This window comes from Sitodiplosis mosellana, unplaced genomic scaffold (assembly GCF_009176505.1).
Source record: "Sitodiplosis mosellana isolate CC-2019 unplaced genomic scaffold, AAFC_SMos_1.0 Smas_scaffold_5280, whole genome shotgun sequence".
Classification (NCBI taxonomy): Eukaryota; Metazoa; Arthropoda; class Insecta; order Diptera; family Cecidomyiidae; genus Sitodiplosis; species Sitodiplosis mosellana.
The window spans coordinates 1-23,174 of NW_022600522.1; the positions used below are offsets into that span (position 1 = coordinate 1).

At 35.8% G+C, this 23,174-nt stretch overlaps 1 protein-coding gene across 1 annotated transcript; it reads left to right on the forward strand.

Moving 5' to 3' along the window:
• Positions 1-4,460: 4,460 nt before the first annotated feature.
• LOC129572613 (protein polybromo-1-like) lies at positions 4,461-22,758 on the forward strand. Its single transcript, XM_055452618.1, is given in 16 exon segments — positions 4,461-4,529; positions 4,607-5,332; positions 5,421-5,637; positions 5,858-6,366; positions 6,455-6,756; positions 6,835-6,970; positions 7,035-7,724; positions 7,802-7,886; positions 7,984-8,441; positions 8,550-8,716; positions 8,792-8,964; positions 9,040-9,233; positions 9,397-9,988; positions 22,043-22,151; positions 22,224-22,375; positions 22,448-22,758. Coding segments are annotated over 16 exon segments (4,890 nt in total).
• Positions 22,759-23,174: the final 416 nt, after the last annotated feature.

A 23,174-nucleotide genomic window follows, 5' to 3' on the forward strand; every position in this document is an offset into this window, starting at 1 on the left:
TGAAGAAGAATGTAGTTTTATATGAATAAGTGCTTCTATCCGTTCATATCTTCCGTTTTTTTCGCGTTTTGTTTTTCTCCATTTCTGTTATGTCTTTTTTCCGCTACTTGTTCTTTTCCTCTGTCATCCTAAAACGATGGAAAACGAGTGCTCGGACAGTAGATAGGGCTTTTTCAGGATTCGGGTAGCAGCGCATTTAAAGACGGATGTCAACCGAATGAGAGATTCACTGGTGGGCTCCGCTGTTCAATAGTACGGAAAACAATGCGTTGAAGATGTAGAGAATGATCAAGTAGTGGAATTCGCGTTCTCTTTCGTTGATTGAAGTTGTGCCGCTGAGCGGGTTCTTCTTCAATTCTCTTGTATTTTTAGTGGACGAATGGTCGGTTACAAATGGATTGCGCGTTTTTTGTTCGTTTCTTCCGGTTTTTTTGTTTGCGTTTCGTTTTGTTATTTCTGCGAAGGTGATGAAGTGAGTAATTTCCGCTACGTGTGCCCACTGTGATTCTGAAACGATGGAAAACGGGTGCTGGAACAGTAGATATATAGGGCTTTTCCAGGATTTGGGTAGCAGCGCATTTAAAGACGGATGTCAACCGAATGAGAGATTCACTGGTAGGCTCCGCTGTTCAATAGTACGGAAAACAATGCGTAGAAGATGACCATTGGGCTCAAGTAGTGGGAATTGATATCACTTAAAAGAGGAGAGCCGGATGCCTCTATAAAAAACCTCCCCGCTAGGGGGTAAAACGGCCTGCTTGGAATAGATTGATTCAGTTTGTAATGAATTGATTTATTTCAGTCAGAGGGTAATGCAAGCCCCTAACGTTGAGCATACCCTGGCTTTTGATAAGTGTTGTGTTTTTTTTTGTAGTTTGGTGAGTGTTTCTGGTACGAGCGGGCATTCAAGCAGATAATATCTGTTTGTTTTCGACCGTTCTCCTTAAACACTCTGCCTTTCAGTGTTTAGTTCGCGTTTTTAAATCGTTTAAAGTGAGTGTTTTTTTTTATAAGAATGTGGACTGCATTCAATTGGTAAGTACTTATTTTTATTCCCCTGTTTTCCCTGAGCTCTTTTGAGTTTGGAAGTCTATGCAAAAAATGCTGCGAGCCAAATCCGAACTACCACACAATAACGATACAATTCAAGCATTACAAGACCACAAACGTGCTGATGATTATTTAAAATCCACAACCGATGAAAATAAGTGTTATATGTGTTTGATGTAATCGATCTATCGCTAAGCCCTCCCAATACATACACAAAACAAAGAAAAAAACAAAAATGAAAATTTACAAAACAAACAAACAAACCAATTTCAATGAAATGACTGGTTTGCATGTTACAAGCATACATACTGAACGGATATGAAAAAAAGCAAGTGTCCATTTGATAAATTTTTTTTACATCTTGATTTTTCTCCTCTTTTTTTTTGGATTTGATATGAATTTGCCACATTTAGAAATATATTGACGCATACAATAACGAAAAAAAAAAACAAAAACAAATCACGCTTCGTCGCATATTTTGACCGAAAACATTTGAAATTCCCATTTTTTTCAATTCAGAGGTTTTGATCCTCTTTTAAAGTAGATACTAAAGCCAAAATCAAAATAAAAAAAAATTATGAACATGAATTTAAAAAATACCTAGAAAGAAAAGCAGAAAACATAGACCAGTTTAATTGATGGATTGAATGTACTATTTACACAATAATATACTAGAAAATAGAATTAATTTCCTAATAAAAAAACAAACAACAAACAAAAACATCAACAACAACAAGTTATTTATAAAGTATACACAGAAAAAAGTAGATATTTCATACAGGACTTATGGACAATTTTCGATTTAGATAACGCATATTATACACGATGGATTCAAAAAGTAAAAAAATCGTTGTATTATCACAAACCATAGAGTATAGAAATAAATGGATTTGTGTTTAAATGACATCAAAAATGAGCATCAAATTTAATTTTCCATAGAAAATTGTCAAATATTTATTCATAAAACATTTTTGTGAATGGAAGAAAAAAACTATGAACTGAACAATCCCGAGATTCATGCAAAAAAAATCAGATTGAAGTCGATATGCTTAAATTGTTTTTTTCTATTTCTTACAACCATTTTTTTCTCCACATTTTCCTTAGGAAATATACATCGCAAATTGACTACAAATTCTAATGATAACCAAAATAAGGTGTTAAAATGTAAAGAAAAGAAAAAAAATAGCTATACACCTGTCTAAATGAAAAAAAAAACGATATAGAAAAAAGATTATTTGAATAAAACAAAAGAACAAATTTATTTTCAAAAGTAAATTATCACTGAAATTAACGTGCTAATTGAAAATCGCGTTTCAAACGCAATCATACAATTCATTTTTTGTTTTGAGTTTTTTTTTATATGAAAGAAAAAAATGTGTAAAATTATGTACTTTATAGCAGTAGAGCGTTGGGCTGCAAGAGAAATATAGACCTTAAACTTATACACCAGCTTTTTTCAATGTCATTATCCCAAACGATATAAAAAAAGAAGAAAAAGAGACGAATGACTTTTATAATGATTTACAGACAGACAAATCAGGTATCTTATGAAGAAAATGAAAAAAAAAAAACAATCTCGTTCTACCGTTTCAATGAAGAGGCAGCGCGATGCGAAATTTCAGTGTGATGGCAGCTTGTGCATTCAAATCAATTTCCCCCTTTTTTTTGCAACAAAAACACTCACACATGCAAACAGTGAACACTTTTTTTTTTAATTTCCATCTTTATTCGTTAAGTTATTTCCGTCCGTATGCGAACGGTGCAGTGCGACTGCTTCTTCTTCTTAACTAACACATCTATACATATAAGTCGCCATATTGGTTATAATGTTCACAAATGGCACGCAATACACTGTATACATTTTCAATATGGTCGCGCCCATTGTGTACGACAGTGTGAAGAAGAAGAAGCAGTATTATAAGAAACTGTGTATGGGTTTACATAGGAATGGTTATTTCTAAGAATGATAAAAAAAAACTATTCGAGATAAACAAAAGAGAAAGAAAAACAATCGACAAACAAAACAAAAATTGGTAAACATTGCGATCGTTTCTGTTAAGTTAAACAACAAAAGAAAATATGTTAAATTGTTAAGCAAAATAAATTGGAATGAATACTTGTTAAGGATATTAAACAATTTGGAACTTAAATGACAACAAAAACAAAAGAAAAATTACAATTGAATATCGTTGAAAATGATTTTTTTTTTGGAGAAAAATTTAAATGTTTTTTGTATATAAATAAATAAAAAAAAATTAAGATGAAGAAAGAATAATAAGAAGAAGGAGGTTCTATATTGAGGAGCATATTTCATATGTAAGTTAAAACTAAAGATTAAGAGAAAAAGAAAGCAGTTGAATGTGTTTTCATATATATTATATTTCGTAAGTGAGATATTATACGGACAAAAAAACAAATACAAAGAAAATATGAATGAAAAAAAGAACAAAATTGAACATCTGTACGTTGTGCAGTGTTTTTCTCTCTCTTTTATCCAATAGCCTTCCACAGGTGCATCTGCTTCTGTTTTAAGATATGCAGTTAATCAACGTAATTGGCAAAATTGAATGGAAAAGAGGTAAGATACGGTGGCCGGCGAAATGTTGTTCCGCTTCTACTTTATCATTTCTAATTTAGAAAAAAATGCTACGTGTGACAAGATTGTGTCCATAACGGCGAATACTGGTTAAAATGCCAATGCCTAATATACATTATCTTCAATATTATTCTAATAGAAAAACAAAAATCAAGTTTTAACGGTATGAACGAACCAGTAGAAAATGAACGACAAAATAAATAAAAATGTAATCATTGTATGGTAATAATTGCGAAGAGCAATAACATGAATTGTTTCTATCGCAAGGTGTATGCTAATTAATGCAGTCACCACAGAAACTGGTTCTAAACATCTGCATATGCATTATATACTTTGGTCTCTCAGTGTTAAGTTATTTTGTGTATACAAACTGTCATCGCGTGAGTTTTATTTGATGTTTGAGGTTATGTTGTGTCACGTAGATTTTTTTCTTGACGTTTGTACTACAAACGACGCCTCCTATGATTCGTATCGATTCAGTCAAATGAAACACCGTCATTATTTGTGAGCGTCTCAAAACATTAAATTCCGCATAAAAAAAAAGTGTTGCAATCAAAACGAGTTTTGGTGAGTATTTGAAAGAAATTTTAAAGATATTTTTGTATTAGCTATTCCAAATTCAATTCTTTATAGTGAAATCAATGTGAAGTGTACAGATTTACAATAAATGTCATAAAGTGCATAGATTTTTCTTTGTCAAAACACCATTTTGGTCAACCGCAATTTTTTTTTAACTTTTTCCTTCATTTTAGATATTCATCCATTTCAATTGGATATTTGCTGGTGACGGACTAACTGTTACTCAAAAGAAGCGATGGAGGAAAGCATAGCAGAACAGTCACCGACAACGGTCACTTCGCGTAAGCGAAAGCGTCTTGACCCGGTATGTATTCACTAAACAATTCCAAAGTATTAATCAATAGCAGTAATCATTTATTTATGTTGTTATTGTTGTAACAGATGGAAATGTGTCAACAACTGTACGATTCATTGCGTGCCGTGAAAAAACCGGATGGTACAATGCTATGTGACACATTTGTACGTGCACCAAAACGCCGTCAAGAGCCATCATACTACGATGTAGTTGACAATCCAATTGATTTGCTACGAGTACAACAAAAATTAAAAACTGAATCGTACGAAAGTGTTGAAGAATTAACCACTGATTTAGAATTGTTGGTGAATAATTCGAAAGCATTTTACAATCCGGATTCAAGTGAATATCAAGACGCGTGTTTGCTGTGGGACACATACCAACAGAATAAAGTAAAGTTGATTGAGTCGAATGTTGGTGACGATGAGCCAAGCAACAAAGTGAAAAAGATTGGTCGACCAAGAAAATCGGCACTTGACAATGATGATGCATCTGAAACATCATCCAAAGCAGCTGATGATGATATTGAAAATTATGAAGAATTATTTGCATCAGTTATGACTGCCACTGATGATAACAGTCGTCCATTGAATTTAATGTTTCAATTATTGCCATCGAAACGTGAATATCCAGACTATTATGATATTATCGAGCATCCGATTGATTTGAAATTCATCGCAACAAAAATTCAAACCAATGCCTACATCACATTAGCCGACATGGAAAAGGATTTATTGCAAATGACAAAAAATGCATGCATATTCAATGAGCCTGGTTCACAGATTTATAAAGATGCAAAAACATTGAAAAAGGTAATTGATTTTGGTTCAATTCTAATTATTTTCGACTGAAAAATTGAGTTGTGGACATGATTTACTAATAAGAATTTTGTTTTTGTAGATTTTCACCGCTAAACGAGCCGAGATTGAGTCGGGAAAATGCAAACCACGCGAAAGTAAAACTCGAAAACGTGGCCAAAGTTTGAGTGCAATGGTTGCTGCTTTGAAAGAGCCCGTCGAAGATTCTGAAGAAGAAAATGAAGACAATTTGGAAACTGAAGGCGATGGTCCACTCTGGCAATTATTTGATCAACTCTATAATTCGGCCAATTCATCAGGTATGTGTGTTAATAAATTGTGACTAACCTCTTTACTAACGTGTTCAAAACCAAATAAATATAAAGATTTAGTTGCATGTATTCATTTTAATCCGAAATCATTCAGTCCAACTAACTGCTTGCACTTGATTGTTTTGTGTTCACTTTCCATATTCCTTATTTCATTATTTTTTGAGTGTTTTCATTCGCGTTTATTTAAAATAAATAAAACTGATGTCAGACCATCCTAATGCTTCAGGAGCACCACTTGGTGAATCGCTGTGGAAACTACCAAATCGACGATTCCATCCGGAATATTATTACACCATTATAAAACCAATTTCGATGGCCCAAATTCGAAACAAGTTGAAAAAAGCGGAATATGCAAATATGTCAGATTTAACGACTGATTTGTATTTGATGATTGATAATGCAAAAAAAGCATTCCCAGTGACACATAAAGTACATCGTGATGCAGCTAAAATGCTTAAAGTTCTCAATCAGAAATTGGCCGATGTATCCGGTGATGAGGACAGTGATGATGATGAAGAAGAATCAACAACAAATTCATCAACACAATCGATTACCAAAAAGAAACCAAAACCAAAGGTTACATCAACATCACCAGCAACATCTTCGTTTAATGTTTCAAATAATTCATTGAACATGAACACAGGCAACAGTCCAAAGTGTAAATTCCCCAATAATCCAATGCTCAAGAAAAAATTGCTTAATTTGCAACGTTTTTTTGTCAGAATACACGGTAATATCATTGATTTTTTAAAACATTTTTCTTTCTAAAATTCAATTTTGAATTATAATCATTTTAATTCTTCAGCTGGATGGAAGACGACCAATGACATTATTCATGGAAAAACCGTCGAAGAGACAGTACCCTGATTACTACGATATCATTCAACATCCAATCGACATGACAACAATTCGATTGAATATCGAAGCCGATAAATATGGAACTCTCGATGATGTTGTCGGTGATTTTCGTCTGATGTTTGCCAACTGTCGTAAATACAACGAAGAAGGATCGCAAATTTATGAAGATGCAAACATTTTGGAACGTGCTCTCAATGAAAAACTCAAAGAATTTTCCGGAATTAATGATCGTCGATTGACACCGAAAATGTAAGTAGATTTTGTTAGAAGAATACTAAAACCGATTGTAATCATTTTTCTCAATTAAAATATTCATTTATTTCATAGTATCAAAGGTGGTCGCAAACAAATCTCACCGATGGACACAAAACTTCGTCAACTATACGATGCCATTCGTGATTATCGTGAACCAAAAGCCAATCGTCAGCTGGCATTGATCTTTATGAAATTGCCATCGAAAAGCGTAGGTTTCAATTAATATTTAAATATTTTAATTTCCAGTCAATTCAACTTATTTTCATCGACAGGACTATCCTGATTACTATGACATCATTAAAAATCCGATTGATATGGAGAAAATCGCTCACAAGCTCAAACAACAATTCTACGATAACATCGATGAAATTGCAGCCGATTTTATGTTGATGTTTGAAAATGCATGCAAATACAATGAGCCTGATTCGCAAATCTATAAAGATGCCTTACTTCTGCAACAAATTTGTATTCAAACCAAGCAGCAATTGCGAGATGGCGATGATTCTGTGCCAGATGTGCAACAAGCTATTGAAGAATCGCTATTGTCACTGTTCACAACATTCTATAATCATCAAGATGAAGAAGGTCGTTGTTTCTCAGATTCACTTGCCGAGCTACCCGAATACGATGAAGTTGACGGCGTAAAAACACGAGCAATTTCATTGGATTTAATCAAACGTCGTTTGGATAAATGATTATACAAACGATTGGATACATTCCAAGAAGATGTGTTCACTTGTTTGGATCGTGCTCGTCGTTTGTCTCGTACCGATTCTCAAATCTTTGAAGATTCCATTGAATTACAAGCATTTTTCATTCGTAAACGTGATGAAGTATGCAAAGATTTGCTCACATCACCAGCTCTCAGTTACACTGCCATGCATTTGAGTGCATCGGTCGAGGCAATACGTCAAACAAAACTTTTACAAGAGGAACAAGAGCAAGAAACTGAAAACGATATGGTAATTTTCGAACACTTTTGTCATTTCAAATGTTCTGATTTGAGAAAAATTACTAATTTGTTTGCTTTTTTTTACAGTCGATGCACGGTGAAAGCATGACAATTGATCAGAAAGTTTACTCACCAGGCGATTTTGCATATTATGATGTGCCAGAGAACAAACGTAAGTTTTGACTTTTAGCTTGGATTGGCTTCGTTCGAATTTATCACATCGAATCTTCACCGTTTATTTCAATATTTCATAATTTCTTTCATTTCAGTTCCCGGTGTCATTTACATCGAACGATTATGGACAAACCAAGAAGGTGTCCAAATGATGTATGGCAATACTTTCTTGCGACCATTTGAAACGTATCATGTGACAACACGAAAATTCTTAGAACAAGAATTATTTAAAAGCGATCAGCATGAGGCAATGCCGCTAAGCCGTTTGGGAAATAAATGCTTTGTCATGAGTGCCAAAGATTATTTCAAACTAAAACCCGATGGATACACAGATAAGGATATTTTTGTGTGTGAATCACGCTATTCGACCAAATTGCGTGCATTCAAAAAGATTAAGAATTGGCCATTCATGAATACAACACCATTGGTTACACGTGAAACACCACTTGAACCAAAACGTGTTATGTCCGTGTTCAAAGAACGCGTTGAAAAACACAAAGGAGAATTGGCTGAATTGCAATTACAAGAGGCACTCGTTGAAAAAGAAAAACCGGTATGATTTTAAACATTTTTTTTATGCAAGAAAATACGAAAAGAAATCTAAAAAAAATCATTTATATCGAATCTGTATTAATTTTCCAATTGAATATCATTTTTGTAGAATATTTTGGCTTTATCGCCTATGTCAACCGACGACGGTAATAACTATTATGAACAATACAACATTGTTGGAAATGGTGTCATCAAAAGTGGTGACTTTGTTTACGTTGCAACTGATACCGGAAAACAATCCATCGCACAAGTTCAGAGCATTTGGGATACAAAAGAGTAAGTTCATTCACCAAATTTTAAAAGTATTTTGAAAAAGTTCGAAATTTTATTCAAATCTTATTCAATTTTCAGTGGAAAGTCATACATCAAAGGTCCATGGCTTTTGTTACCTCCAGAAGTGCCAGGTGCAGCAAATCGATTCTTCTATCGTCAAGAATTGATGCTGTCGACAACACAAGACATCAGTCCAACAATTGCTGTTGTTGGCCGATGTTCAGTTTTGGAATACAACGAATACGTTTCAAGTGAGTTCAATTGAAATTCTAAGCTATTAAAATGTAAAACAACTAAATATTAATGAAATTCTTTTTGGCAAACAGTTCGCTCGACGGAAATACCAGAGAGTGACGTTTATGTATGTGAATCAACATACGATGAAAGCAAGAAGCAAATCCGAAAAAATGTTCAGGGTCAAGGGCTACGAAAATTCGCACACAGCCAACTCGTTACACCAGACGAAATTTATCACTTCAAAAATCCAATCACACCAATCAAGGTAAATTCATGTGATTTAGTTAATTTGAAATGATTACTCAATTGATGAAGACATCACTAGACAAAAACTCGTTCAAACATGTAATGATTTAATCTTATTCAATGAAATATAGGTGAGCGCAACTGAAATAGCTGCTTTGGAGCAAGTTAAAGTGAACAATGATCCTGATGTGAAGGCCGAGAATTCAGATGTGCTTGGAATGAATGAAGATTCAATTGATGTGCCAGATTTGCCATCAACCAGTTCAGAAGTGGCGCCAGTAATATCGTCGTCAGTGAGCACAAATCTCAGCACACCAGTATCAACGAAAAAACCAAAATATAAAGGAAAACTCGTAACTGGTTATATCGTGTATTCGAGTGAAGTGCGTAAAGATCGTGCGGCAAATAATCCAGATTGTTCATTCGGTGATATTTCGCGTATGGTTGGAAATGAATGGCGAAATATGACGGCACAAGAAAAACAATATTGGGAAGAGAAAGCATCTCGATCGAATGAAGAGAGTGCTGCTAAATATGCTGAAGAGCATGGTTGCTCGAGTCCAGTTCCTCAACCACAAACGTTCCAATCATTCTTGACCGCCGATCCAGTACCAAATCAAGTTTTTGAATGTTGCTGGGACACATGCGATTATCAATTCGAAGATCCAATTGATTGTGTTGAGCATTGCATTTCGGAAGGACACGGTCATGTTAGCACTTATTACAAAGAGCCACCACGATCAAAAACTGGTGAAATCGATTACACTTGCATGTGGCGCAATTGCATTCGTAAAATCCGAGAATTTCGTCCATCTCATGTCCTTATCTTTTCGTTTCTTCTCCGCCACTTCCTCGGATTTCGATTTACTCAACTGCACACATGAATTCACACATATTGTCCTAACACTATGTAATGTGTGATTCGAATGGGAATTAATTTTAGAAAATTGAGTACCGGCTATTCGAATCATTTTGTTTTGATTTTTTTTCTGAAGATGAATTATAACCAAAGACGAAAATGTTATCGTTCACTTTACGGCTCATTCACAATGGAACTGAACGCCAAAACGTCACTTGTCAAACGCGAAGTTCAGCAAGACGAAAACGTCGCTTTGACATTCGCACGTGGTGTTCTTTTGAGTTTGAGCAGTGTACGGTAAACATTCTCACGATTCAACAAATAAATCGACAAAAATTCACCGGAATAATCATGGCTAGCAAGCATAAGCTCAAAGAAGCGTATGTTTTATTGAATAAAATCAAAATTTGTTAAATATATCATTGGAAATAACGAAAATTTTCACTTATTTTAGGTTTGAGGTGGAATCAGAGTATGGTGCAATTTACACGGGTGGTTTGGTCAAATGGACATCAGACGCGGAGAAAATCTACTGCCAAGACCAAAAGAAAATCAACATAATTTCCGTCGCCGATAACAAAGTGATTCAATCGATTGGTGAGCAAATCAATGAAGGGGCTGTTGTGGAAGATGCGATTTACACATTTGCATTGAGCGATGACGACGAGTTACTCTGTGTCGCCTATCAGAGCCGCTCGATTAAATTGTGGCAGACAAACGATGGGTCAGTTGTGACGGGATGGAAATCCGTAGCAAATGGGCTGATTTCACAGCTAGAATTCAATGTAGATGCGTCACTGATTGCCGCCGGGTTTTCTGATTCAACGGTTCGGATTTGGCGATGGCAAGAACGTGCCCTCGTTTCCAACCTACCAGGATGTGGCAGTGTTTTGAGTGTATTGAAATTCAATCCACAACCAACAAATCGAACAGTTTTCGCTGCAGCAAATGACAATAAAATCAACGGCTGGAATTATGACACACAACAAATGGTTTGCACATTGATTGGGCACATGACAAAGGTGACATCGCTGTCATTCAGCGCGGACGGCAAGTTTTTGGTGTCGGGAAGCCGAGATAAAGTGTTGATTTTGTGGGATTTGCAGACATATGAACAAATTCGTGTTGTGCCAGTTTACGAAACCATCGAGAGTGCCATCGTACTGCCGAATAACATCAAATTACCAGCTGGTGTCAAATTCGCTGATGACAAAATCTACGCTGCTTCGGCCGGTGAAGGTGGAGCGATTAAGATATGGGAAATGAACACAGCACGTTTAGTATATGAACAAGAGAATAGTTTGGTGTCAAAGGCAAACGAAACAGAAGGATTGGCCATCACTCAAATGTTGTACAACAAAAAAGTGTCACAATTTGCCGTTGTCAGCGCCGATCACAACATTATGATACACGATTCGAGCACATTCAGTGGAAAAGTTCTGGATATGATGTTTTCCAACAAAAAAGCATCGCTTTGTCACCAAAGAGCCACCGATTTATTGATGGAAGCTGGAAAAGTCTTCTGTGAAGCAGCCAACTTGTATTCGAAGGCTGGTAGCCGTCATGATGCAGCCACTAATTACGTGGACGCTTCGAATTGCTACAAGAAAACTGATGTACAAGAATCGGTTAACTGCTTGGTAAAAGCTATTGAAATCTACACGGATATGGGCCGTTTCACCATGGCCGCCAAACATCATCAAACTATTGCTGAATTGTATGAGGGCGAAGCAAATGATTTGGTAAGAATGGAATTGATTTGCTTGACACGCTTATGTTGGAATGAATTTAAGTTTAAAAAATGTTAATTAAAAAACCATCTCTTCCTTTCCAGTCTCGCGCTGTTCAACACTACGAACAGGCTGCCGATTACTTCAAAGGCGAAGAATCAACCAGTATGCTGTCCAATTCGAATACTATGCGAAAGCCATTCAAATCTATGAACAAGTAATGACTCGTCCAGATTTTTTTTTTATTATTATGGCATTTTTTTCATTCATATTTTATCCGTTATGAAAAACATTGTGTTGTTTCATTGTAGGTTGCCAGCTCATGTTTGGATGGTTCGTTGTTGAAATACCGCGCCAATGAGTATTTTTTCCGTGCTGCTTTGTGTCATCTCAGTGTGGATTTGTTGAATGCTCAGCACGCTCTCGAAAAATATGCACAGCAATATCCGGCGTTCCAAGATTCACGCGAATACAAATTAGTGAAGGTTTGTGTCTGTTGATGAACTCAGAAATGATTTATCTTTGGAATTACCTCGGGCAAATGACACATTTCCTGATTTTTCAATTAACCTAATGATAAATTGTCTATTGGCACTCATTCCAGACACTTTGCGAGCATTTAGAAGAAACAAACATTGAAGGATTCACCGATGCGATCAAGGATTACGATAGCATTTCGCGACTCGACCAGTGGTACACCACACTATTCTCCTCTGTTAAATCTAAATATATGGGGGCAAGTGGGACAATTGACAAAGTAAAAGATGTATGTGTAAAAAATTATGTGAATGTTTATATTATTTTTTTTTTCAATGCATTTTTTGTTTTTTTAAATTCATTTCAGGCAGACAAATTCAATCCTGCTGCAGGTGACGAAAGGCGAGCAGTTTGTATTAAAAATGTTTTCCCGCCGCTTGAAATTGGAGCGTTCATTGTATTCGTCGAACAAGTCTGCAGCATACGTGTTGAATATTATCATGTTCTATGGCAATCGATTCCAATGACATTGTTTTTAGTTTGTAAGTTAGGCTATAACATAAATTCATTCATCGATAAATTAGATGGTAAAGAATGGAATGGTAGAAAACTAAATGTTTTACCATATAACAAGAAGAGTGAAAGTGAAACAGCTAAAGTTGAAGGTAATCAACGCGAACCTTTTCGACCTTCGGTCTTACAAATACCTCGCACAATTGTGATCGGAAACATCCGAAAACCATATGATTTCACAAAATTGCGCGAGGTATTTGTAAGACCGAATGACACAACAGGGTTTTTGGATATTAAGTTCACACGGGGCTTAGTAAAAAAAGACCCTGTTGTGTTTTTTGTCATATACCATACGGTAAATGATGCAAATGCGGCATTGAAAGCGATTCCGAATGTTGTATTTAATGGTTGTTTTTTAACAGCCTCGCCATACAACCCAAACCAAAAAGAAAAACAAAAGAATTACATCGCAATGACTGAAACAAACGCGTTGAAGCTTTCAGTTGAAAAGCGATCCGCCGAGGTGACAAAAGTCGAAGACCATTCGACGATTTTCATCCGCTTCAATGGTGAACAGCTTGAAAAAAAAATGGTGATCACCAACACAAAACATATGGCTTCACCATATCATGCGGAGATTGAAGCGTATTTAAAATCTGAAATGATCCGCAACATGTTCAATGTCCAAATCGAGCGCGAGAATCGGAATGTGGTTGTCGGAAGGCTGTTCGATGTAGATGGGGTCGATATTGCCATCAGATTGATCGGCCCCAAATACATCGAACAGCCCGGGTTCGCCAACATTCTGAACAGCGCTGGATTTGCATGCACATTGAACGTAGACTTCGACCTCCGTGGAGGTCAAAAGAATTTCATAAACCAATGTTTCACTGGTCATGTAGAAGCAGGCATGCGTGATTCGATGACTGTAGCCACACAGTACGCGATGAAATTTTTGAATGAGAAACACTTTACCCCACTCACTCGATCTCTTCATTTTAATGTACCCGATTTTCGGGTACGAAAAGACGGAGGTAGTGCTAGCCTAGCGGCTGCACTGGCTATCGTTTCACTCGTCACCGGAAGGCCCATTCCGAAGGAATGGGCTTCCACCGGAGAGGTTGATATCCATGGCAATGTATATACAGTGTTGGGCTTGAAGCAAAAAATTCAAGCTGCCGCCTCGAGTGACACAATCAAAAAAATGCTCATTCCGATGAATAATTGTGTTGATATTCCCGAAAATGTGCCCGATTCAATCACGATTTATCCGGTGGCACACTTTCGTGATGCTTTTAAGCACATTTTTGGATAACACACAAACACACTCTATTTTTTAATCACACACACAAACACACAAACACACAAAAACATTCTATTTTTTAATCACATACACACACACACAAACACACACTATTATAAATAATAACAATGGAAATATACACAAATAAAATACAAAAAAAAAAGATTTAAATCAACCGCATTAAACATTTAACTACAAATTCATACAGATTTGTGTCCATGGGTCTACGAACTCACAAATCCAATTCGAATTTTTTTGATTTATACTTTTTTTCTTTTCAATTTACAAATGTTCAATCAACTGATGTCTTCGGTTCGCAGCTTATACCTAAAACTCTTAGTTTTTATAAAAAATGAATTATAAAATAGTTTAAATTTGTGTAAAAAATCGAGTGTGATGATGGAAAAGAAGATATTCGTTGCTTCAAAAAATGTATAAATATTATTTGGTTTTGTATGTGTTTTTATTTCAGTGATCAAATCAAGTTTACATTTTTTTTGTAGGATAATGGAACAACGAATGACATTTTTTCGAGTAAAAATCTAACCAGTAAATAGATAAGTATCATGGGGTTTTTTAATTAAAAATCCTTCGACGTTCAGGACATCGATTATTGCTTTGATGTTTTTCTTGAATCCCATGTAGACAGAAATTAGTTCTAACTGATTCAAAGTGAAAATTATGTTTGATTCAAATTCTTTTCGTAAATATTCAGCAAATTTCAGTTTTTGTGACGCAAAACTCAACGAAGATACTTGCTTGGGATTTTTTGCATTTTCGACAATCATTTTGTTTCGATCTAAATTTTTTTTTGCGATAGTTTTATTTTGTATGGTTCGTTTCTTTTTTTCCTCTTGATTTTTCAGCCAAATTTTCTGTCGTTTCATCGCTTGCTCTCGTTTTTCCGCTATTTCGGCCTCTGTGCACTTTCTCTTATTATTCGCAACGACATCAAGATCTGTATCAGTCGATGAATTGGCCGTTGTTTCTGAATAATAGGTACGTAAATTCAAACGATAAAATTCAATGGCGCAATGTTTCTAAAAAAAATTTGTTTTTTTTTTCTTTCTAACAAACCTGTCGTGGTTGATGTGCTTGGATTCGATTCCTCTTCAGTCGCCTTTACCTCTGTATCAGTCGATGAATTGGCCGTTGTTTCTGAATAATAGGTACGTAAATTCAAACGATAAAATTCAATGGCGCAATGTTTCTAAAAAAAATTTGTTTTTTTTTCTATACCTAATTTCCGTTTCAATATCTTTGGCATTTTAAATTGGAATTCTTCCAATTTTTGTTTTGTTGTTTGCGTTGTCGTAGGTGTTTGAATAAATTCTGGAGCGCTCAACGCAACAAATACAACGGCATTTTTCAGTACTTTGCTTGCGCCAGTAATCAAATGCATAATATGTGCAACGAGAATGTCATGATTGAAAATTGGGAAGATCAACGGTTTTGTTTTTGAAATATATTCATTGTTTATTATTTCCTCATACTTCAAAATCATCTTTTTGGCCTGCAAATTTTTTTCACTCGATTGTTTTTCAAGTTTTTCCAAAAATGCAGCCGCCAAAATGTTTATATCTTGTTTTAATTTCTCTATTTTATCGTTGGGCTTCCCAAACTCAGTAGACACTGTGATGATCATTTTAAACTTTAATTATTCTTGATATCGAAAAAAAAACAATCAAAAACTTTGATTTCTGTGCGAGTAAAAAATTGAGTGTGATTGAATTTTTTTATTTTGCGCGTTTAGCTTACAGACATGAATGATCGTGTCACTTGACAATGGGCTCACATAGCAGCGAGCTGCTACAGCAAGACGAAACACACCAGTGGCGAATTCATAACGGTATTTTTCGCTTCGTCTCATCTATGCTGTGTACATTGTATTTCGTGTTCGTGTGTATTTGTTTAAAGCCGGTGCGTGTTATTGTTCTATGCGTGTGGCTTTCAATCACACAGCAACATCAACAAACCATTCGCGCCACCGAAAATGCTTTTGTATTGGTAAAGCATCGCTCAATTCTGTCGGTGCAAACAGAAAACGAAACATGTTCACCGGCCAAAATGACCGCACATTTCCATTGACAAGCATCACTTGTGCTCATCAGTTGTCGTCCCAGTTTATATTTTGTGTTTAGTTCGTCATATTTCTTCCAAAAAATTTGGAAAATTCAATATTTTGTTGTGAAAAGTACGTCGATCGTATTTTATCGTTGAAAAGTGCAAAAATTTCGGGAAAATTGTGTAAATTTTTGGTAATTGGAACGAAAACGTAAGTACCGTTTGCGAAACATTGTGAAATTACAGCAACAAGAACGAATCGTGCTGGTGCAAAATGGCGCATGCAAAGCGACAAACAAAACACAAAACACAAAACAGAAATGACTTTTTTCTAGCCTTTAATTTAGATCGCAGTCAAAGATGTCTTGGATGGACGGAATCGGAAGACCAAGAAGGGCATGCACCCGCAAAAAAATAGATTACACAGAACTACCAGACACTCAACAAAACAAAAAGAAAGAAAGCGACGATTCCAGCTATACAAATAATAGCAACAGCGCATCAGAAATCACCATGCTCGATGGCCACCGTGGAAGCCCAGATATATTTGAAGAATTCGAATTGGCAAAAGACGATTGCCGCAGTGGATCGACAAAAAGTCCAGGTAATTCAAATTTTATAATTTAGATATATTTTTTTTTCTTGTGTTCACTTAATTCTTGCATTCAATTAATGTTACTTTTCGTTAGGTTCATGCACACTCGCTTCATTACAAAGTAACTACGCCGCTTTAACACACAAACAACGAACTCAGACTGTATCGGAATCCAATGTAATTGACAGCCCAAGTCATAATCCCAATGAATCTCATTCCAATAGCAGCGGTAAAAACAATACTCGATTTTTTAATCATAATTAAATGTTTCAGCATTTAGCTGATATTATTTTTTGTTTAGAATCTATATTAATCATTTTGGACTCTTTTACAATACTATTTTTATAGGTGGTCCAAATGCACAAAATGGAACATCAAGTGACTTTGACTCTTTTGATTCTCGCCAAATTGGATCGCATCATAATCGAAGTGAATCCGTACGTAGCTGTAAAAGTGTTGATGACGACGATGATGATGATGACCAACTGTTTTGTCTGCAGTGGGAAAAACACCGGGATACAATTTTCAGCGAATTTAACGCTTTCCGAGAAAATGGTACATTGGTTGACTGCACGTTGGCTGCAGAAGGAAAGCGTTTGGAAGCACATAAGGTGGTCTTATGTGCGTGCAGTCCATACTTTGCGGTAAGTTACAAAATTATGGTGTTTATATTTTTAGAAAAGTGAGACAACAAAAAACAATCATACACATTTCATACTTGAAATTCAAGTGTTAAATCCCATGCTGGAAAACTCACAATACACAAAATACAATTCCGGCTCATTTTTTTATTGATTGCTTCATTGTTTGTTTGTTTTTTCATGGTGGATTATACAGTTACTTCTTTCGCAACAATACGACAAACATCCGATTTTTATCCTGAAGGATGTGAAATTCCAAGAGCTTCGGGCCATGATGGACTATATGTATCGTGGCGAAGTGAATATCTCGCAAGATCAGCTGGCCGCACTGTTGAAAGCAGCCGAATCGTTGCAAATCAAAGGTCTATCGGATAATCGAAGTGGATCGTCAGCCAAAGGTGGTGACAGTGCACAACAACAGAAACAGCAAGTACCTGTAAGCGGTGGTGTAGCTGGTTCAGCTGCCAAAACGGGCTCGACCATTGAATAAAATAACAAAAGACCAAATGCGAAATTGTCTGGAGGTAAGCAAATTCGATTACGAATACAGTTTCTTTTCTTTTATTTCTGTCTTTGACGCTGAAACCGAATCATGTACAATGTTGATTTATTAAATGTGTGTTTTCTTTTCGTCTCCAGATCGAGAAGGTTCCACTAGTCCATTGTCACGTTAACGAAAACGAGTTCGTCGTCGCAGCGTCGATACAAATAATGCGGCCGCTACCATCGACAACCACGATCAAATGTCGGATTCATCACTACTAGTCATCGACAACCACGATCAAATGTCGGATTCATCACTACAAGTATCAATCAAAAAAGAAAAATTACCAGCTGGCATAGTTCTACAACGCCCGGGATACTATACCATCCCATCGTTGGATGAATTAACCAACTACTTGACCGATGATGGAAAATGTATCGTACCACACTTTACAATCGGTAGAACAGACTACGGTCATGTTTACTTCGATGAAGAGTTCAATGTTGCTGGCTTAAATTTGGATGAGTTGGTACACTTCCGTCACAAGGAAGTCATCATTTACCCAGACGATGAAAACAAGCCACCGGTTGGAGAAGGTCTAAATCGTAAGGCTCAAATAACAAACAAGCCACCGGTTGGAGAAGGTCTAAATCGTAAGGCTCAAATAACAAACAAGCCGCCAGTTGGAGAAGGTCTAAATCGTAAGGCTCAAGTAACATTGGATCAAGTCTGGCCCCGTGATAAGTTGACGTACAAACTGATTAAAGAACGCGAACGTCTGGATGAGATGAATTATGCAGCGACATTGCGTGAAAGTTGTGTTGAAGATGGTACAAGATTCGTAGAATACTGTCCAGAAACAGGAAGATGGGTGTTTGAAGTTGACCATTTTTCGAAATATGGTTGTAGAGATAGCATCGATGATAAACCAATTGAGATATCATCTAGCAGCGAGGACGAAGACGAAAACAAAGAAAATCAACCAGCCACGGGACAATTGCCGAATCAATGTGATTCAAATGTTTTTTCTAAATGCAGTTCATTTTTTCCCCAATCGACTCTGTTCCCACAACCAACAACGAGTATAATTGGTCAGCCAGCTGCTCCCAGTGTCGCAGCATCCGACCAAACAGATACGACACAACCGGCATTCAACACTGACGAAACTGTATCACCAACTGTGAATCAAAATGATATCAGCCAATCGAATTCGCGTAAACGAACAAGCGTAGTCAGTGTCAACAAGGAAAACACAACAAAACAACCAAAAAAGTTGGTACACAGCAGCATCAGAGCAAAACGAAACACATCAAAGCATCGATACAATTTCACAGATGAAGATGACACAGATGAAGATATATTCCAGACAGATGAAGATGATTCATATGCACCATCAGGTGAAAATCGATTAGATGAATCCTCAGATGATTCCGAGTTGGATGATTTCGAGTTGGATGAACGACCAACCAAAAAAGTAACAACAACAACAAGAACTTGTACCATTCCTAAACAGGGTAAATGAAAAATTGTTTTTTTCTTTCATTCGGATATTATTTATTTACTCAATTTTTTAATCATCACAAATATAAATATTATATTTTTGTTTTGTTTTGTTTGACATCATTTTCTCCATACAGTCGAAGCGTCAGATAATGTGCATTATTATTTCTGTGGTTTATGTTACGATGGATTAAGAAAAGGAATGTGTTCTTCGGAAGAAACAATAAGAAAACATATGAGGAATGTGCACAAATCTACTTATCGACAATACCTCTGTTGTCCATTGAGCCAAGATAGATATTTCCCAACAAAAAATGATCTAAATGATCATATGGAAAAATGCCACACAAAAGGAAAAGATGCAAAATGTAATGCTGATTTCATGCCAAGACAACGCCTAAATCCAAGTAAATAGAAATATATTATATTATTTTTATTTCTGTTTGATCTCATGTGTAAAAAATTGTGTGTGCTTATGCTGAAACTGAGCTGATTGAATGCGTGTGTGTTTCTGTGTTTTTGTCGCCCAATTTTCCAATCCAGAAAAACCAGTTCGTCGACCAGATGATTCGAATGATGGAACTATCGAAGATACACCAATGGCCAACAACGTTCCAGATCCATCGATTCAAGTGGAAACGGAGATCGAGGCGAACGGTCGCAAGGGCATCCTTACACGACCATACGATTTCACAAATCCGCCGGTGAATGACAAAAAAACACAATTTTTTACACGAAAAAGATCATCATCATCACTACCATCGAACGAACGGAGAAATCCAAAACGAACATGCAGTGAAAATATTGTCACCAATGTCAGTGAAGCCAACGAAGAATTAGCGGCTGATGAGAGTGAATTTGATGGAATGGAACAGGACAAAGAACCGTCGCCACAAGAAGTCATAGACCCTAAAGCACTTATGTGGAATTACCGCTTTCCACCCCCCCATTTGTGGGCCCCATTTGAACAACTCGAAAAAAAAATCTCAAACGTCAATTTGAATCGACTTCTTCAAATATACTTCGACGACGACAGCATGAACACAAATGAAATATCCGTAAAGCAAATCTACAATGATGGTATCGCATTACTGAGGAAAAAGTATGGCATACGTCCGATAGATCAATCAGCATTAGAAATCATTAGAACTGCGAGCATCAACAAGATCTACCGCATCACCACGGTAGAAGATGCGGGACTATTTGAAGCACCATGCCACATCGGCGAAAACTGCATTTCGTCGCTCGTTGACCGATTCACCCATCGAAAAAATGATTACATTAAACACTGGAATAATGAATTTCACAGCGAAGTCAAGATGATAAATCAGTTAAAAAAATACAAAACCCTAAATCAGGCGGAAGTCACGGCCGTCGCATACACCTATGACAAGGAAACAACACGCCAAAAGAAAATAGAAATCAACAAGGATTTGGAAAGTTTCGTGTTCTCATTTTTGGAGAAATGTATCCCAAGATGCCTTATGAATTTTGCAAATGGGAATACAGTAGTACGTCGATCTGATTTTTCCGATCGAGAAAGGGTATGTTTATTTTTTTATGTGTAAAAAATTGAGTATTTTTACTATTTTTTATTATTTTTTTTTAACTTTCAATTGATGTTTGTTTTATAGGTCGCCATGGGCTTTGTAATTTTTGCACAATTTACCAATGACGAATTTGAGCGGGTTTCATCAGCAGAAGAAAGAGGCAAATTCGAGTGTTCTGAATGTGGTGTCATATTTCAGATAGAACAACATTTACAACTACATCGGCAATGCCACGTCAAGAACATTTTCGGCGTATTCAAATGCGATATGTGTGGCGAACGGTTTCAGCGATTTCCATCCATGCTGGCCCATATCAGAGTACAACATGAAAAATCAACTCAATGCAAAAAATGTGGTATGATACTTTGTAGAAAGTATGCTCTAAAAAATCATAAATGGATTCACCACCCAGCAAATCCCGGCAAAGAAGAATGCAACGTCTGCGGTGCACGATTCAGCTTAATGAGCTCTCTCACATCACACATGACTCGAGCTCACCAAATAGAAGAATAAACAAAAAATCAATATCAATGTTTCAATCGACATCGATGAACAGAAGAAGAAATTTGCCACTAAACGAATTTATTTTATTTTGTGATCTCTTCTCGAAGCCAATTTTGCATTGGTACCAGTTATATATATACATTAAATAGCATCGCTTCCAAGAACAAAAAACCAAATTTGGGAGATTTTGGAATTTATTTTATAAAAAAACACACACATACTTTTGGTTCAAAATTGTCACAACAATTTTTTTACCTGGCATTTCAACTTCTGTTCTCCACAATCACACATATGCAAACAAAATGATTACAATAGGAAAAAAAATTAAGAAGAAGAATATAGAACAACATTTACAACTACATTGGCACAGAAACAGATAATCTGTCCTCGAAAAGAAGTATATAATAAGCTCAGGAAGTTTATCAGCACATTTAATTTAGTTCATTTTTTATGTCATTTATTTTGGCTTAATTTTTTTTATGTTTTGCTAAATCTAAGATTTTATTGAGTTTTGTTATAAGAAGAGTAAGTTTTCTTAATAAAATTGATTTCTTTTTTATTTTTTCATCATTTTATACATCAATTTCAAATTTTCATTCATATTTTTGTTCAAAATTTCAATTCCTTTCTGAAGAATATCATCCCATTTACGCATTTGCAACGTTTGCTTAAGCACGTCCGTGAAGTGCACATCATCAAAAGTGGTCGCATGGTAACGCCAAATGATAGAAGCAAGTGAGTATATCAAAGAAGAGTGTTTGTTAAATTGGCTATACTTTACTTATTTATTTCGTTCTTTTCTTGAAGAAATTTCGTACCATCGAAAAAGAATCAGCCAGCTGCTACTCCTCAGACACCAACAGTATCGAATTCAATTCCATCGCCAGCTACAAACAATGCTAATCTCGCTTCGCCAGTTCAACAGCAGCAACAACAACAACCAGTTCAAACTGTTCAAGGTATTGGTTTATCATTGATTGTCTCCGTTTTTGAAAGATATTAATCTTAATTTGACTCTTTTCAATTCTCAGTTTTGTCAGCACCAGCAGCTGAACCTTTGTTTGTGACTGTACCACCAAGACCACAACGAGTTTTGCATTCAGAAGCCTACATCAAGTATATTGAAAGCTTGCAAAATGATACGCGTTTCATAACACCATGGGAAAAAATATTGAAAGCCACACGTGAAACAACACCAGCTGTTGACCCATCTAAATTGCCAATGCATTGGCTTGGACCAAAATCTCCAGAAAAATCATCTGATGCCATTGATGAACTATGGAAGCTTCGCAATCACATGATGAAAGATATCGTCACTATCATTGACCCATCAAATTATTAACTTCATTTGAACTTTTCAAAAATATTTTGTTGGAAATATTTTTTTTTTCATAATTCTCTACAAATTACTTCTTTTTATTAGTAAATCAATCAGTTCAAAAAGACGAACAATACATTTTTCTCAATTAGTTTTGTAAATTTTCATGATTTTGAAGAGGAGAAAATTCAAATAAAAAAAGCCTTATCACATTAATAACTGAAGTGTAGTAACTTTATTGCCTCACAAGTGAATTAAATACAACTATTCAACTATGAACTAATCAACAATTTTAGTCATCATTTTAAGTTCTGAACGTAAATCAATCACATTCTTTGCCATGACTTAACAATGTTGAATTTATACAATTCTGGTTATGCTCTATCATATTAGTATATTTGGTGTAAATCATATTGTATATTTCGTCAAGAAGGCCCTAG